Consider the following 18,905-nt stretch of genomic DNA (forward strand, 5'->3'; position numbering starts at 1 on the left):
GGGCCCTGGGAAATCGGTGCCGTCTCCCACGACAGGCCGAAGAGAAGGTGGGCGTGAGTCGGTCAGGAGAGGAAAATCGATAATGGCTTGTATTCCAATCGAAATCTCTTTGCTCTTGTTTTGAGCAAAAACAGAGCGGCAGGTAAGGTGCTGATAAAATGGCTTGAGGTTGGCCAAGGCTGCTTGAACCCTTTTGCACAGGTACAAATCTGAAATGGGCATCCAGCTGTAGAGAAGTTTAGTGGACTGAGCTATTTTCAGGGTGGGGGGGACTATATAGGTAAATCTGCAGCCATGTCCTGTATCTGGTTAAGCTGTGACATTGCAATATGCTTATAGGCTCCTTTTACAAAGGAGTATGTGGGGTTTTGTAAAAACAGTGGATGAAGTTTAAACGTGTGTATATTTCATTTGTTAATTTACTTTGATTTCTGCCTACCTTGCAGGTGCTGCCTGTTTCACCCTCACTTTTCCTTGGATGGGAAGCCTAAGGATGGAAGAGCCATGGTGGAAAGGAGACCTTGCAGCAGACGTTCACCAGACCTTGAGACTAAAGGTTAGATTAGCTAACCACTTCCTTCTTTTCTCTATCTTTACAGTTCAAAACAGGTACAACCTGCTGTTTAGAGAGATGCCCTCCCGAAGTGACTTCCAAATAAGAAAGACTCAGGCAACTATAAGTATTTTCAAAGCATGATTGAAATTAAACTAAGCTTTCAGGTTTGAAGTTATTGAGAGCAGAACTCACGTGGCAACTACCTCACTCAGGAAAGATCATTTGGAACAAGCAGATTATAAATTGTTCTTATATATCAGTAGATAATGTAGTAAGGAAGATGACTTAGAGAGATATGCAAGATCTGTCACCAGGGCAAGGGGGGGGGCATATGTTATAGACATATTTTAAGTCCATAACAGAGAGATAATAATTGGAAGCGGTCCAGACAGGCACTTTCCTAAGTCACTGGAATACAGTATAAGAAGAGGGAGGGAGTACAGCACAGTTGGAGTTTGTAAGCCCCACAAGGTAGACCAGACCAAGAAATCAACTGCACAAGAAGACTAAAGCTACCTTTATTGTGATGATTGGCCATAATAACAGAAACTTGCAAGTCCAATTGTCTGTCTGTTGTGGGCAGTGTTGCACCTTCCCTCCCCCACATCACCCTGGCGACGGACCTTGCATGTCTCTATCAAGGTCATCTTCCTTTTTACACATTCATTCATCACCTGCAGTCCTGCTGGCTGTGGCTGCCATAGGTGTAGCTGAATCACAAGTTTGCACCAGAGTAAGGTGTAAAGCAGCAGAAATGTACAGTAATGGAAAAAAAACCTGACGAACAAAATGAAGACTGTGCCCCTCCCCCCTTTTGGATATGATCAAGGTCAAACCCAGTTCCTCTCTTTACCTAATCCCATCAGCCCCAAATTGACCCTCCCTACCCCAGACAAGGCCCCCTGCCATCCCAGCTAGACCAAAGCATAGAAGCCTCCACCAGCTCACAGCACGGCCCAAGGGCAGCCCTTATAAGGGAACTGCAACAGGGAGAAACTCTTAAGGGTCCATCCTCCATCAGCCTGATTACATCAACATTCCATCTCCTTTAACAAGGGGCTTCCCCAGCTCTGCTGCCCTCCCGAAAGGCCCGTTTTGCCTAACAATAGAACTGACCCCAGGTAAACTGACAAGGACCTGCCCAGCTTCCCCAAACTGGCCAGCCAATCAGATCCCTGGGATAGTCTGCTTTGTAGCCCTCAAATTCTATTTTTTTAAAAAACTGCTTTTCCATTGTTCAGGGTCCCTCTTTCTTCTAAAGCAGGTACCCAATGGTTGCAATAAACAGAGTTTTCCTTAAGGTTGTGCTCCTTCCTTTGGCAAAATTCTACAGCAGTTATATAATTAAGAGGCCACTACCATAACATCCTTGCACTTTGAAGTTTAGAGCCATTTTGGTCTAGTGGTTAAGGCAATGGGCTAGAAACTGGGAAAGCGTGAGTTCTAGTCCTGCCTTTGGCATGAAAGCCGGCTGGGTGACCTTGGGCCAGTCACTCTCTCAGCCCAACTCACTTCACAGGTTTGTTGTGAGGAAAGGAGGAGGAGGAAGGTGTTTTAGCTATGTTGGCCGCCTTGAGTTATTTATACATAAAAAATAATAATAAAGGCGGGATATAAAATATAAATAAATAAATCCCTGCACTTTGAAGTTGCTAGTATATGTCGATGAAGATTCTCAGTCATCCAGGTGGAATTGTCTGTAGGTTGAGTCATGGCAACTGGATTTCCTTCTTTTTGATAGAAACGTTTCGCTGCTTGTCCAAGCAGCTTCTTCAGTCTGGGCAAAGGTTGGTGAGGGGACCCCATATATGTTTTCCAGGGTGGTTGCATTGTCCCTACACCTGAATGGCTGTTAATTGTGCCGTGGAGGTGTGGATTGCCTTTGGGATGTCTTACTCCTAGATCCTTTGTTCATCCCCAAGTGGATCATTATGAGTGGCCTTCCTGGTGGTCTTAATCTTCCTGGGGACTGATGAGTATAGTTGTTTCAGCTAGTATAGTTTCAAACAGTGTGATAAGTGTGCAGCTGAGGTTTTATTTATTTATGTAAAAGACTTACATGGCCACCCATCTTATGTTCCTCAACTGTGGGTTGTATGGATGAAGGGGTTTCTTTAAGTACATTTACATTTTCTTCTGAGTAAATGTGGCAAGAATTGCTTTCTGTGGGAGAATGATACAGTTAGTCCATGCTTAGTGACCACAATTGGGACTGGCAACTTGGTCACTAAGCAAAAAATCATGTGACTGCAACAGGCTTACGATGTCACTTCCCATTGTCATTAAGCAAATCACCCTGGTCATTAAGCAAGACATCAAGTGAACAAGACTTATTTGTTTTGCTTCCACATTCTCCATTAATTCTGCTTGTCAGGAACTGGTTGTGAAGTATGCAAATGGTGATAATGTGGCTGTGGGATGCTGCAGCTGTTGTAAATACACACTGGTTGTGAAGTGCCTGAATGGCAGTCACATGACCATGAGATGTTGTGATGGTCATAAATGTGAGGATTGGTCACAAAGCTGTTTTTTTAAACTGTCATAACTTCAAACAGTTGCTAAACGAGGCACTTGGTAAGCGAGGACTACCTGTACTAAAAATAAGGCTACCATGACTGGTCTGCAAAAATTTGGATGACCACCAGATGCCATTATAGTTTTCCTTACTTCCATGCTGCCATCTGCTGGATGTCCAGGTTATGCAATCCAGATCTGGTAGCCCTAACTAGATTTTTTTTTCTTTCCTTCTAAAAGAAAAGTGTATCTAAGTACATGAATGCATGATTAAATATTCAGCAATTCAGACAGTTTTATCTTGCAGTATACTCTCTGAAATGTAAAATGCAAAACAAAAAGATTTTTTAAAAATCTAAGCTGCAAAAATACCTTCCTACAGGCTAAAAATATTGGCTATCTTTCTTCCACTCTTTGGGGAAATCTTTAATGAAATCAGATAGTGAGTGAATATTAATGGTAACTCCCTGTTGCATTAAAACTGAGGGTTTAAAGCACTAAAGGAATGTTCCAGTCTAAAGCTCATTTTTAGACTCAAACCTTATGGGATTTGGTTGGACTTTTTTATGGTGTACATTTGGGATTAGGTTGTAACTATTAGCTGTTTTTCTTAGCATTTACTGTGAATATTTATATACTGTCTTTTAGCTAAACAGCTGTCATGATGCTATGTAAAAAGAAAACCAAAACGATGAAAAACATAAAAAGCAACAGTAACATTATTTAAAAGCAAAACATCTTAATAATTGAGTGGGTTGGGCCTTATTGCTCTTTGGGAAGAACCTGTTGTTCAACTGCCCACAACATAATTGGCTGCAGGAAAGTAAAATAGGGCATAAGTACATGTGTGTTCCTTGGACTAAATAGGAAAAGGGAGAAAATCATATATAAAATGGAGATAGAATGATGCATATTCACTCCCCACCCCACAGATCCCTTGTTACTGAATAGGGGTGAGTGGGCTGTGTCATGAAGGGCGGTGACACACTTAGCGTCACCCTACCCTCACCTAGAACATGTTAAGAGTTCTTCCTTAGAGCTGAGAATCCCAGCCAACTGCAGATTTTGGATCATCAACAAGAGACCCCTATGTGGATAACTGTATGTATGTAGAGTCCTTTCTCAGTGCCAGATATGCAGCTATGATGAGGGATTCCCACAGTGTGAATAGGAGCAGAGCATCAGTGCATCCCAGTATTTCTTAATTTTGGTGGTAGCTTTGCCAAGTGCAGGTGAGCTCTTAATGTTCATCCAGCTGGAATCTTTGGAAGCAGGGCAGGACAGTATATGAAAATGGCAAATAAAGTAAATGTTTTCAGTAATCTGAAGCATCTGACTGAATAGGGAAACACAATGTATTAAGTATATTAAATTCTTGTCTCTTATAAACATTTGTCTTTACAACTTATGATCAAAGTGTTTCCATTGACTGATGAATTACAAACATAAGCATGTTATGGTGTAGTATTATGATGAGTTCTTGTGCAGGCTTGAACAGTTTATTTATGTATTTGGTGTTTTGCTAACTTTGTGTCATTAAAACTACAGTAAACAGGGAATCATCTACCAGTTAATAACTTTTTTTATCTGTTCAATCCTGTAGTTAATTAGTTAATCTGGTAAATGTCTTTGAGGGTGAAGCATGGAATTATCATTCCTATTCCCAGTGGGGAATGAGCGTGGAACTTGGATCTGTGGAATAACTGTCTGAAAGAAGCTACTCCTCTGGGTCATTATTACTGTTGTTGATGGGAGATGTACTCTAACTTGCCTGAGGTTAAGGAAAGCTGTATAGAGGATGTGAGTTAAGCATACATGATGGAAGCAGTCTGCTGAGGCTTGTTCTGAAGTCGTACGTAGATGTGGTGCATGTGTAGGGATAAATTATTTGCACTGATTCAGGAGCCAGTTTTGAGGCGACAGTGGTAAAAGTGAGGACTGGTACTTCTACAGCAACCAATTAGACTACAACATTGCATCATTACTTAAGGCCAAATCTTGTTGATCCCTGGGTTGGCTATTTCTGAGTTGACCTACCAAACATTGGGCTGTCCTTCGTCAAGTTCCTTTTAACACTGCAATCCTTGGGGTAAGTAAGCTCTCTTAACACAGCTGGCCTTCTCAATAAGACCTGCATTGGAATGCACTGAATGAAAGATGAGTATTCTTTTGTCCATTACGTATCTCCTGCAGTTGTAAAGATTCCTGAGAAGAGGCCCTGCAACTGCATAGGGAATGCACCTTTTAGCTCTGAATAAATGAGGGCCCTGATTCTCTGGTGGTTTTTAACTATTTTCTGTGTTATTATGTCTTTGCTGTGGAGATTTGTATTTCAGGAATATTCAGAATTATGGCTGCTAAATAGCCTGCTGATTAGCATAACCTTTTATTGACAATATTTCATGAGAAAAGAACATTTTAGCATTTTGAAAAAGAGAAACTGGTTTATGTTTCCCAATTAAGATGAGCAAACTGCATCACAGGTGTGCTTTCAAAAGCACACATGGCCGCAGGCTGCACATTTTTCTGCCCCTCCTTCATCTTCCTTTGACTTGGGTTTTCCATTGTTCATTGTGTTGACGGTAACACACATGCTAGGCTTTTCAAGGAGAAATATGAAAAAAAGAGGTAAGCCTGAGTTTTGTGTGCTTTGTCTAAGAACATATCTCTGTATTTCTTTCATAATTCCTTGCACCATACAGTGGCATAATGAATGTGACTTGCACTAAGAAACAGTCCACCCTTGGAATCTCCTAAGAGGTCTGATTTCTCTAAATATTTACTTCTTCGATATATGCTAATATTGCCTGTCTCTTTAAAAGGGTTGTCTAATTTTTCTTTTAAAGTAGTTCTTCCCTGCCCGTAAAGGATACCAGATTTTGTCAAAGGACCACTTCATTCTTGAAATTTCTTTTTGCATTATTGGCTATAAACCACTGTAAACTAACAGCTAATGATGAGGATCTTGCAATAGGAAATTATTCCTAATTCTTTCCATGTGCATGCAGAAAAATATCACAAATAGGTCAACTGTGGTAGATCTGAGCCTGAAATTTTATTTATTTGCAGCATCGCCACATCTGAAGATACTAAAGAATTCCACTGCACCAACACTGCTGCCACCACCCATTTGCATTATTTCTATGTCCCACTCCCTTTTGGATATGCTTTAGGTATTTGTGGTTGTGTAGTGTGCTCATACTTCGTATCAGAGCCCTCCAGATGCAGGGGATTAAGTTTCCATAATTTCCTGAGACACGGTATACAAATTATAGAATGGCCCCAGAGCTTTCCCTTCCCCAAAAAAGGCTGACACCAAAATGTAATTTCTCATGACACAGAAGAAAATTATTGTATTCATCAACTGTATTTTTATTCCTCTCATTTTAATTTAAACTGAAGCCAAATTTAGTGTTTTGTACTGGCTCAGCATTTGAAATGCAGGCTCTGGCACATCACTCCAAAGCCAAGTAGAACCCTTTGTCTAATGCTGGCTGTGTACCTCTGCTCTGTGGAGCTGGAAACCTGACACCTTTGGAGAAGCAAGTAGAAGAAAGAAACAGACCTCCCTCCTTTCTTATGTTCTCAGTGCCTGATTGGCAGAAGGCAAAACTGTGTTTTCACAAAGCCTGAAACCCAGGTTGTTAACACTGATAACACTTTTGAAGGATTAGTGTTGTGATTGCTCCTCCTGGTTGGACTAGTGAGTGGAGAGAGCTGATCCAATCGGAAAAATAATAATATTAGGCCGAAGCAGCCTGTTGGATAGAGATTTATATAGGGTGGTTGGATGAATTATCTCTTTGCATAGACACAAACATACTGCGGCTTGGAAGATTTCAAGGCTGTTATTTTTCTTCTAGTTTCTTATATCCAATAAGCCATTTTCCTTCCAGTGTTTAACTGTAAGTATGATATCTTATTGTAGAGTATTAATAATGTGCCTTTCAGTTAATATAATCTAATTTCAGCAGTCAAGAATAGTTTCTGATTTATATGACACCTACTGTCTATAATTTAGGATTAAAGATTAGGTGTGCCCTGTGGAACATCTTCCCCCTTGAGATCCAGCAGGCCCCCACCCTTTTAGCCTTCCAGAAGACTTTAAAAAACTTTTTTTCCCCAGGCATTAAGATAAGGTGAGGCTGGAGCCCAGTAAATACAAACGTTAGCATATGGAGAACTATTGTTTTTAGGACCCTGGGAGTTATTTGGGGGAGTATTGGTTTTTATTGTTTTTATGCATGTTCTTATCACTGTTGTGACCATATAAGACTCTTAAATAAATACATCTTTAATATTGGCCGAATAACAGCATCCAAAGAGTACTCATTAATGATTACTCTTTAGCTTAGAAGAAAATATTCAAGGGAGTGTCCAGGGCTCTCTGCTGGTCTCTGTGTTATTCAGCATTTTTATCAATGGTTTGGATGGGGAGTTGATGGGACATTAAGTTTCCAGCTAACACAGAACTGAGAGGTGTGGCTGATACTTTCACTGAATGAGAGGAGATTCCAAAAAAATCTAGACAGGCTTGAACAGTGGGCTGAAATGAACATAATGGAATTTAACAGAGAAGTATCATGTTCTAATCTGGGTAGGAAAAAGGTACAAGTATAGGATGACAGAGACCTAGCTTGGCAGTAGTGCCTGTGAAAAGTAATTAAACATGAACCAATATTGTGCTGCAACTACAAATGGTATTGTGGGGTACATTAACGGGAGCCTAGAAACCAGCTTGTGGGAAGTAATTTTTCCAACTTTATACAGTAGTGCCTGGTCAGATTCCATTTGGAGTAGTGTGTCCCTTTCTGCACACTGCAGTTCAAAAAAGACAGGGACAAAATTGAGCAAAGAGTGAAAGGTCTGGAAACCAAACTCTTTGAGGAATGTTACAGAAAAGTTGACAGAGATCCAAAAGTTGTCACATAGAAGAATGAGTAGATGTGTCCTCTGCTGTTGAAGAAGGCAGGACTAACACTACAGTGTAGTGGACTAAAATTAGAGAAAGCAGGTTCAGGATAGACATTAGGAGAAACTTCTGAATGGTACAAGCTATCAGTGGAACAGGCTGCCAAATAAAGTAGTGAGTTCTCCTTCCCTTGAGGCCTTCAAACAGGCTGTATGATCATCTGTCACAGATGCTCTAGTGGATCCTGCCACTGAGCAAGGGGGTTGATTAGATAACCTCCAAGGTCATTTCCAACTTTATGATTCTGTGATTCTCTGAGATGTCTGATAAACCAGCCAGTATTTAAATTGTAGTATTATTCTTGTGCTAATCTGCTAGTGCTACTTTTTTAAAAAATTGAAGTGCGTTCTCTTTGTATGTTGTAGTACATGTATATAGTTGACATTTCAAGAGATCAAAGCTGTGAACTTCACTGTCATTCTTAAGTTATGTTCCCTTGATGATAGATAAAAATGGCTTTTGAACTATAGAATAAGCATTATAGAATACCTTCCTGCCAATTTTCTGTGAATTTGGATCCAACTTTATTTTCCAGCCAAGTCAGAAGCTGCAAGGTACTCCATCTTGAAAAAGAATGTGTTGATTTGGTTTTGCTTCTTGAACAAAGACTTGGTGGGGGTTTCTAATTGTCCTGATTGTAAATCCATCTGGTATATCTCGGTAGATAACTAAGTATGTTTACCTGAGGAAATGGGGTCCTCTTCACCATGGTATAAATATTTACTTGTGATCCTTTTCTTTAAGACGTTTTATCAGGTCTTTACAAACAGGGCAACTTCACCATTTTTAGCCCAATTTTTTTAAAAAGTACAGTAGAATATATCTGGACCTAGATTTGAAATTTTAGGACTTGGTAGCAGTAGCGTTTTATGCAAAATTGAATTAGTATTCTGAAAAAACTGTAGAATTCCTCAAATTTTAATTGTTTCATTCTTTTATGGTGGTAATGCCACTGAAGAGTCTTATCCTCTTGCTCTTGTCATGCTGTCCCTGCCTCACACAAACCTAGAGTGGAAAGTTGGGAAGAGGCATTGAAGCCTGTTCATCCAGTTGTCTTATCTGATCAGAATGCTGATGGCATGGCTTTGGGCCGCGTTGTTCCTTGGCAAAATTAACTGCTTGAGTGCAGCTAGTTCTTCCAGCATAAAGAGTGGCCATCACAGCATGCCCTGATTCTAGAAATTGAGTTCTCTGTGATCTGGATGAATATCTAGCCCTTTCCCACTCCTGTTAATTGGAAAGTTTGGCGAAACAGTTTTCATCAAGCTTGGTCTTGAGAGGGAAATTAAACTACACACCTTCTCAGATACCTTCCAGGATCCTTCTCCCCCTTGAAAAATGTAGGCAAGTCAACTGCATTTAATTAGCTCATTCTTTTGTTCTCAAACATTCAGTTTTGAATCACTGAAGCAAATGCACGTGAATTTAAAATTAGAAGTCACATTGTCAAGAGTGCTACATGTTAACGCGAAACTGCTTTCTATTCTGACTTTGCTTCAGCTTGAGTCACAAACCATCACAAAGGTGATCTAAAATTCACCTAGAACAAACAACTTCCTAGGCAGTGCTTGATCCATAAGAATTTAATTCCTTTAATTCCCCTTGTCCTATCTTCAAATGAACAGAAGGGTGTTCTTTTAAAAGATGTCTGTATAGTTACAAGAAGGTGAGGAAAATCCCCTTAGTCTATAGCAGCCTTTCTCAACCTTTGTACTCTGGAGAAATCCTTGAAATAACTTTCAGGTCTTAAGGAACCCCTGCATAAAAATACAAAAACTTCATAATACAGTTCATTTCCACCCTACACAATCCACATTTTATGACATTTACAACAACAGCAGAGTAGCAGGCCAGCAGCTGAGTTGTGTTATCTGAAAATTCCCATCATTATGAGCTATAGTGTTGCTTGGTGCACAAAGTTCAAAAAATAATGTTTATTTTTTTTCTATCATAATCTCTGTCACAGAACCCCAGTTGAGAAAGACTAGTCCATAGCCTGGTTTTCACAGGCTGTGATTATCAAATGCCACTGCTAAACAGGATTTGGTAAATAGTATTGTTTCTTAATCAGAAGTATTTACCTTAATATAGAGCATAACAGCTGTTGTTGTTTTTTTAAGTCCCCGCCCCATACCCGAGTTTCTTATTTCTCGGAATACAAACAGTTAGTGTAAATTTAATTGCTTTTCAGCACCTAATTATCCAGACAGGATGGCTGGTGTGGCCATTTTGTGTTCCTTTAGTTGTTATATACATGCCAGAACAGGTGGTACATGCTGATCTGGGTATTCTCTTTACTGAAATGGATATTCACTTGAATACCCCTTTTCTTCCCCCTTCTGTTTATGTTGCCATAGGAGCTGAAACTGCCAGTCTACAAGGCCCATTCTCCGCAAATCGAAAGACGACGCTATTTTGCTCACCTCCTTACTGTCCTCAGCAGCCGTTGCCAACTTTGTCCCACAGCTCGGCACCTTGCTGTCTACTTGCTGGACCTTTTTATGGACCGCTATGATGTCACTGTCAAGCAGTTGTATGTCATTTCAATTGCATGTCTTCTCCTTGCAAGTAAGTCACCTTACCTGTCAATACAGAAATCTTGCAATAAGATTTGGGTGGGGAGAGGGCGTTTTCTACCAAATGCACTGAGAAAGCCAATACAAATTTTGCATTATTATTATTATTATCATCATCATTATCTTAGTAGATGGTTGCGACAGAATCTCAGCAATCTTTGGGCTTGAAGCAATATCTTCAGCTTCTTGTTGCACAGAAACAATTGTTCGAATTACAGTCCAGCATAACCAGAGCTATGCTAGAGAATGTTGTGTGTTCAGTGTGGTGGCCTTTAGATATTACCGTAATGCCATGAGAGGTGTTTTTACCCAGTATAATACTGAAAAACCAAAAGCAGAAGCTAAGCTCACCTTGTATTTGTGGCTGAACATCTCCCAGACCCTTTTACTGTTGACAATCCTGACTGGAGTGCTGGGAGTTGTAGTCAGCAAACACCTCCATGGCTCGTCAAACTCTAAGACTGCAACACATCTCTGTAAGTCCTAAAGGAGTTAGTCAAGTAATGCTGACATTTTAACAGATTGTTTAAACAGATGTATTTCAAAGATGTAACAGACATTGACTTTTTCAGATTGTTAGTTCCTCATTGGAAAGCTGTCACAGTACAAAAGAAATTAAACGCAAAGCCATTTTGAGCAGACTCTTTAAGGAGGTGTCCCCTATGGTTGTTGGTGCAGTTAGATTCCAAAAGACCAATCTGAAAGGGAGATAAGCAACTGCTAATAAAACAACAAAAGCAAGCAAAAGGATCAGAGGGTTGTGTCTTTTGGTATCTGTTGTCTGCCCTCTGTATTCTACTCCCAACTGGAAGATTGGTGGCCATGACCAATTATCTTGAGATACCAGATCTGGGCTGCAAGTATCTGGACAACTACTAGATAGCCGCAAAGTGATCCAGAAAGTGCTAAACCTTTGCTCCCATCTAGTGACTGTTTGCAAGCCAGTTGTAACAGTCCTAAATTATCTGGATCATATCTGATAAATTTTAAAGCATTCTATATCAGTTGTTTCTCAACCTCAACAACTTTAAGAGGTATGGACTTCAATCCCAAAATTCCCCAGCCATGGGGGGTGCTGGCTGGGGAATTTTGGGAGTTGAAGTCCACACCTCTAAAGTTGCTGAGATTGGGAAATACTGTTTGATATCAATATAATAAAAAATAAAAGTATTGCTTAATGAAGAATGCATTTGCAGCCAATACATCAAATTTTAAATAATTTGTATATAGTATTGTATATATACAGTTATGTACTGCATACTGTTAAGCAATCCTGGCTTTTTAAAACCTCTTGGTGAAATAGATTTCAATTTGTTTATCCTAGCCTAATTAGTATGTGGACAATCCTATAGATACGGAGTAGTTCTAAGGCAATGTTAGGAATTTTTCCTGCATTTTTGTGCTAGCCACCTGCTTCAGTTTTGAATTTTAAATTGGTCAAAATTTAGCTTAGCTTGTTTTTATTATAATTGGTTAGACAGAATGAAAAATTGGTAAATGCTTGGTTATTTTTAACAAACTTCTTTCTCAACTTTTGGGGTAGAATCTTTTTGTCTACTCAGCATACCTTTACATAAGAATGTGAGCTTTTTCTTATACAAAATGCTAATAAGGTGGGTAGTAAGCAAACATACTTTTAATTCAGGATAACTGCAGCAGCATGTGGTTTTGACTCCATGGTGAACAAGAAAAATTCAGGGGTGATTGGAGTTTAGCAAGTAATAGTTTTTGCACATACCTCCTTATTTTTACACAGGATTACCTTTGAGGCTCAAAGGGTTTTTGCAGTTGCCTCTTTTTTTCCCTAATCCTTTTGAGGATGGATGCTGATGATTTACTGTTTTATTCTCTCTCTCTCTCTCTCTCTCTCTCCCCCACCCCCCAGTATGTGTGTTTGTGTTGCTTTGGATTTTATAGAATGGAAAGTTTGGAAATTACGAGGCAAACCTTAACAGCTTATTTATTTTTAAATTCAGTGTTCCAAAGAAAGAAAGTAAGAAGACTATATTTTTATCTATTATTGGTGCAATATTTCAGAATAAATGTTTCAGAATTCATGCACTATTATGGGCAGGATGCTACATAATTAAGAGTTTACACTTGTGTTTAGCCAGCATAAGAAATTCATGCTACAAAAACAAACCTATATTGGTTCCTTCTCTTCCTTCTGTTTCACCCATGACACCTGAATTTGAAACTGGGATTTGTTTAATGGGACAAGGCAGAACATGGTCTCAGATCCATCTTATCTACAAATTCAGACACAGTGGAACTGTGGTTTGTTTTAATAGCAGAAAGAAAAGTTCCCAGTCTCTTGTATCCATGAAGACTAGTGGCAATGAATCTACAGTTGGTTTAAACATATAGTATAGTGGTGTAGGATGGATGTGGGCCTTGAATCAAGCTCAGTGTTTTAATCTTTCCTTACGATAGGCAAATTTGAAGAGAAGGAAGACAAAGTGCCCAAACTAGAATTGCTGAACAACTTCACTTACATGTGCAGCGTTAACCTAGTGCTTACAAAAAAAGACCTGCTGAAGATGGAATTGTTGCTCCTGGAGAGCTTCAACTGGAATTTGTGTCTGCCAACCCCAGCGCACTACATTGACTACTACCTCTTTGCCTCTGTCAATGAGGGTGACCTCCACAAAGGCTGGCCCATCTCATCTGTCACCAAGTTCAGAGCCATCATGGAAAAATACTCTCATTCATTCCTAGAAGCTTCATTGCAAGGTAATGATTGAATCTTGGTTAGAGTGAGCAATAATTGAGGTGTAGGAGGCCTCAGTTTAGCCTCCTAATCTTCTTGAGGACCAAAGGAAGGCATGATGTCACAGGAAGGAATTAGGCCAGGGGTCCCCAAACCCTTCAGTTCATCAACCCTTTCATGAAGTTTCAGAGTGTTCATCAACCCCCAGACATGAAAATAATTTAATGAGTACTACTTTAACTAATAGTACTATGAATAATAATAACAACCACTCGGATAGTCCCATCGACTCTTGGGGGTAATATTAATCACTTTGGAAAACCCTGGATTAGACTGAACATTTTAAGCACATTTTTAAAAAATGGGGAGTGTGAGAATGGGAAGGAGAGGCCACTAGGAGGCAGTGTCATGCCTCCAGCCATTTTAGAAAAACTCTCATCAATCCGTGATCCAATTCTATGATCACAACTTTGGGAAGTTGTGGTTCTTGAGTTCCTTTCAACTTAGAGGTAATGCAAGTTTGAGGACAGCTAAAGACCCATTTTCTCAATTCTTCCTAAGCTATTAAAGGACATAAAGCCACAAATAGCGCTTTCTTTGTTGTGAAGAATTGGCAGGGTGATCTGGCTGCATGTTTGCTTGAAGATTAATTTCATTGGTGGTATTCATAGGACACAACTCACTAAGTCAGCTATTCTCCTGTGCAGTTACTCATATCACATGATTGCCATTGTCCTGTGAAATGAAGGGACAGAATCATTAGTAGAGTCTGTCAATGTCACTGCATGGATGAAGGGCATGATTCATTGTCATTATTTTTCTGGTCTTCCTATCCAGGGCTTCTAGTTCAGTTCAAGTCCAGTCCACTATTCCAGCTGTGTATCTAATGACTGGAATTGCCCAGGTGTTAATCACCTTGATGGTATTTCCACCACTGAGTTTGGACTTCAAGATCTTCATTCATATGATGTATTCACTACTAAACTTCTCCTTGACTTCTGTGTGATTGATTTTATCAGCCTGAAGGATGCCCAGGTATTTGTAGTGATCTTCATCAGGATTCTTGATGTTATTTCCATAGGACATCTTGATTCCTTCAGTTTCACTATTTTTCCCCTTTGATGGTAAGGCTGGCACATTTGTCCAGTCCAAACTCCATTGCAATATCTTGGCTGTATATTCGGACAGTGTTGAGCAGTTATTCCAATTCAGATGATGTTTTTCTGTACAATTTCAAATCATCCATGTAAAGGAGGTGGGATAGCCTGGCAGATGTTTTTGATGTTTGACAGCCATGGCCTGACTTCTTCAGTATTGTTGACAGAGGAATCAGTGCCATGACAAACAGTAGTGGTGATAGTGAGTCTCCTTGAAAGAGTCCTCTCTTGATGTTAACCTCTCCCAGTCTATCACCATTGACCAGCAACTGTGTCTTCCACTGTGCCATTGATCTTTGCACAAAGCTTCTGATGTTTCTACTGACTCCTGTTATTTCTAGGCTCTTGATTATCCAGTCATGGGCAGGGAGTCGAATGCCTTCTTATAATCAATCCAAGCTACATTCAGGCTGGTCTTCCTTCTTTTGCAGTTTTCCAAAATCATCTTATCGATTAGGAGCTGATCTTTTGTCCTCTGCTGTTTGGGCGGTTTCCTTTCTGCTCAGATGGAAAAGGCTTGTTTTCAACTGGATGCTGTTGGATGCACCAGCTACAACACCAGTTAGCAATTTGAAAGTGGTTGGTAAGCAGGCAATTGGCCTGTAGTTGCCTGGTGCTGCCCCATTTGTTGGATCTTTCATTATCAGGTAGGTTTTGCCAGATGTTTACCAAACTTCAATTTGACCTCCTTGCAGTATGGTATTAAACTGCTAGGCTATGTGTAGGTGCAGACCAGTCAGATGTTTCAACCAAAAACCATGCAGTTCATCTTCACCTGGTGCTGACCAATTCTTGATCTTCCTTGCCCCTTTCTCCACCACTTCTGCTATTATTGCAAGTTTTTTCATTCAGCTTTTTTATTCTTATCCACCTCCTTTATCCAAGCAGCATTCTTGTTGTATTTCTTTGGGTTGTCTCATAGCTGCGCCCAGAACTGCACTGTTTCTTCTTTGTCAGGTGTTAACTGGTTCATTGCAGTCTCTCCACTGATGGGTTAGTAGAAATGTTTCTGATTCGACTGAAATTGGAGATTCTGCCTGTAATGTGCAATTCAGACTTCGTATCTGCTGATCTTCTGGCTATGACTGTTATTTGCTGCTTTATTATTTCCAGTGCTTCCTTGATCTTCCTTGTTTTTAGGTAATATTCTTGATCAGGCATTCTTTGGTCTTGCTTCTTTTCTTTCATCTGTTCTAGCTTGCTTGCATCTGATCTTACATGATGATGATGATGATGATGATTTCAGCATCTTCCAGTGCTGCAAAGGAAACTGGAAGGCTGTCAACTCCTTCCCCCACCCTTCATGAAAGCAAAATTTAAAATCCCCAGTGGTCTGATCAGGGCACCACTACAACTGAAGTCAGGGAGAGCTTAGGCAGACCTTTCATCCCATTTTTCACTTTCCTCCATTCAGCCAGGGGGGTTGTGAAATGTCACACATTCCTCAAGCAGCCCTGGCTTCGCGGGGCATTCTAGGACTTCATCACTGTCTGGGCAGCGTGAGGGTTTGGTTGGGTTGGGTTTGTGTTTTAAGTATGCATGCTTGCAGTCTTCGAGGTCTAAAGACAGCAGTAAATTAAATGCCTATTTAAGAGCATTTTTCATAGCCTGAGTTAGTATCCAGCATATCAAAAGATCTCAGTAGCTTTCCATGGCATTGCTTGCAAACAGACGTGACATCTCAGTATTAATTTCCTCGTGCTCATGCTATTCTGACATCTTAGTTTACCAGAGGCCAGGTCCACTGTAGGCAGAAGCAAGAGATGACTGTAGGCAGAGTGAACCAGGTAAAAGGAAGTACTCAGAGGTGACTCACCTTTCTAAATGATTGGCCTCCTGCCAAGTCTGCAAATTAATCAGAGTTTGGTCTCAAAGTTCGTTCATTTTTAAACAGCAGTCTTAATTGTCGGTCTCCCCTCCCCCCCTCCAGATCACGTTTTTCTCTCTTTTCGGCCTTCTGTGGTTGCTGCTGCTTGTGTGGGTGCCTCCCGCATCTACCTTGAGATCTCTCCCTCATGGACTACCCAGCTCCAGCTGCTGACATGTTATTCCTGGGAACATCTTGCTCCCTGCATTGAACTCATGCTTGGGTAAGTTTTGAAGGGAAGTGGGCCATTTTCCTGACTGCCAACACTGTCTTATAGACCAGAAGGATGCCATATTTGGATCTAAAGTAGGCAGGGGAGGGCTCCGTGTCTGTTAGCTTCTCCTTGAAGAAATTGTGGCTTTTCCTGGGCTCAAAACAGTAGTTTGAAAATACTTGCAAGTTAGTTAAAGGGACTTGCTATTGCCACTGAGTCTTCCTCAGTGATTTACGCTTGCATTCTGAAATAAAATTTTGGTGTGTGGGTGGGGATCTGTGGTTGTCCTGATCCAAGAATCCACCCTGTGGCACTTCCTCCTGGACTGTGGTTCCTGCAGGTTGCTCCCACTGTCCCAAACCTTTGCAATGTGTTAATATAATACATGTACTATCTCAGTTTTGGCAATAGATCCCTGTGTAGATATTTACAACATGAGCAAATTGATGGGCACCTTTTAAAATAAATTCTTAACACAAAAAATCAATTCTGGTTGATTAGTTTCCCTTTCCTGAACTTGAAACAGGAGAGTATAAATGGTGTTCAGTTGTAAATAAAATTATTGAAACAGTGAAATATTCAGTAATTTTAATTTTTTCCCCAGTGGCATACAGGTTGTTTTGTGGAAGTTCATTTATTTTGCTGCCCTAGTTTCACATTTCTTTACAAAACCTGGTGTGACTATGTTCTCGATTTATTTTCTTCTAGCAAAGCTCACAGTAAGGACCCCAGAGAAGCCACGAAGGAAAAAGATTGTGTGACCCTGTTGCAACAGCCACAGCAGCAAGTCATGGAAAGCCTAGCCCTTCAGACCCCAACTCAGGTTCTCTTCCAGCAGCCACGGTACCACCCCCTGGCCCAGCCCTCGGCCATCCTGCCGCAGTTCTGTTCCCCGATACAGGATCTGTGCTCTGCTTATCGGGACTCCCTGCAAGCTCCTCGACCCAGTGGCCTCGCCTCAGGGAACAGTGCACTGTGTACCTATTCTGCCCTGCAGGAGAACTTCCAACCTGTTTTGCAGACCATGTCTGTCCAAGGGCCAATCACAATGCAGGTTGCCATTTCGACAGAAGCCAGGCATTGCCTCTCATTGATCTACGGCAGCAGCTACTTCAGCAGGCATCATTCATACACAGCAGGCTGTTTTGATGGCTGAGCGCCTGTGGAAGAAGGGAGCTAGAGAGGGGCAGGACGTCTTGCCAGCCAAACACAGGCTGGGGTACACAAACTGGGTTGCCCTTGACACTAGCAGCAGGGACTCTGTGAAGAAATGGCTGGACAAAGCCGGTCCAACTCAGAAATGAATTTTGATTTTTCAATACGTGTGCCTTGTAAGAAGGCGAGCTTTTGAGAGAGAAATGCAAAAATATACCTCACCATTCCCAGATTCTGCCAGGCTTCATTTTGAGTGAGGGAGACCTGGAGAAGCTTCTGCCATAAGACAGACTTTTGTTCTAAGATTGCTTCCCTGTGACACTTGTTTATAGTAGCTTCCCTAATGAAGTTGGCAGGTGGGTGCTTGCAGTTTTTAGCCCTGGAACATTCTGTTGATGCTAAAAAGGCCAGTGTTTGTTGGACCCCCCTTGATCTCTCTCTCTCTCTCTGATGGAATACTTTATGAAGAATCTTCCTTGTTGCTTATTGGAAGATTCACACAGCAATATGTTAAACATGAAAAAAGGGAGAGAATCAGTTTGGCCTCTTTGAAGATTTAGTAGGCTAAGCACCATTTGGGTTTCATATGTAAAGTGGTGTTTTTTTTTTTTTGCCTTTTTAAAGTACCTCTAGATGTTTGAGATGCTGCTGCCTTATGTCGCAAGTAGTCATTTGTTGGAAAAAAATGGTTTACGAGTTTTATCAGGGATTAATGTTTACTTGAAGCAATCCGCTGTAGAGAAAAATAGTGAAATCCCTTAGTATTTGAGGGAATTGCTGCCTTTTACTATAGGATGTTAGGAATTTGCAAGATGACATAGAAAAGTAGACAAAAATATACATAGAAGGACTCTTAAAAGAGAAAAGGAACTCTTAAAAGTTTTGTGAATAAGGGAGTGTAAAGTCATAGAAAATGATCAGACAACTAAAAACTTGCATTCCTAAAAGACACTAACTGGAGTAATCCTATAGATGACCACTGCAGGCAGGTTGCCATGCACAGTTTTCAAGACAATATGTAAAATAACATTAAGTTACAGTTTAGTTTGAGCATTAGCATTCAAAACAAGGAATGAACCACACATGATAAAGAAAGCTAATCTCCTTCTGCAAATGCTTCTCCAGCACGTTGACTTTTTCCCTTCTAGCTGGACTCCAGAATTAGGAAGTAAGTCTGGAAAACA

General features: G+C 40.6%; 1 protein-coding gene across 1 annotated transcript; it reads left to right on the forward strand.

Moving 5' to 3' along the window:
- Positions 1-457: 457 nt before the first annotated feature.
- Positions 458-17,734, forward strand: CCNJL (cyclin J like). The gene is made up of 5 exons (XM_063296482.1): positions 458-556; positions 10,400-10,610; positions 13,052-13,351; positions 16,416-16,575; positions 17,275-17,734. The coding sequence occupies exons 1-5, from the start codon at positions 479-481 to the stop codon at positions 17,720-17,722; spliced, it is 1,197 nt and encodes a 398-aa protein (XP_063152552.1). The 5' UTR covers positions 458-478; the 3' UTR covers positions 17,723-17,734.
- Positions 17,735-18,905: the final 1,171 nt, after the last annotated feature.

This window comes from Candoia aspera, chromosome 2 (assembly GCF_035149785.1).
Source record: "Candoia aspera isolate rCanAsp1 chromosome 2, rCanAsp1.hap2, whole genome shotgun sequence".
In the NCBI taxonomy this organism is placed as follows: Eukaryota; Metazoa; Chordata; class Lepidosauria; order Squamata; family Boidae; genus Candoia; species Candoia aspera.

Coding starts and splice junctions, on each gene's coding strand:
- CCNJL (XM_063296482.1), top strand. CDS start 479: ATGGGAAGCCTAAGGATGGAAGAGCCATGGTGGAAAGGAGACCTTGCA. Junction 557..10,399: donor ACCAGACCTTGAGACTAAAG/GTTAGATTAGCT, acceptor ATGTTGCCATAG/GAGCTGAAACTGCCAGTCTA. Junction 13,352..16,415: donor CCTAGAAGCTTCATTGCAAG/GTAATGATTGAA, acceptor CCCCCCCTCCAG/ATCACGTTTTTCTCTCTTTT.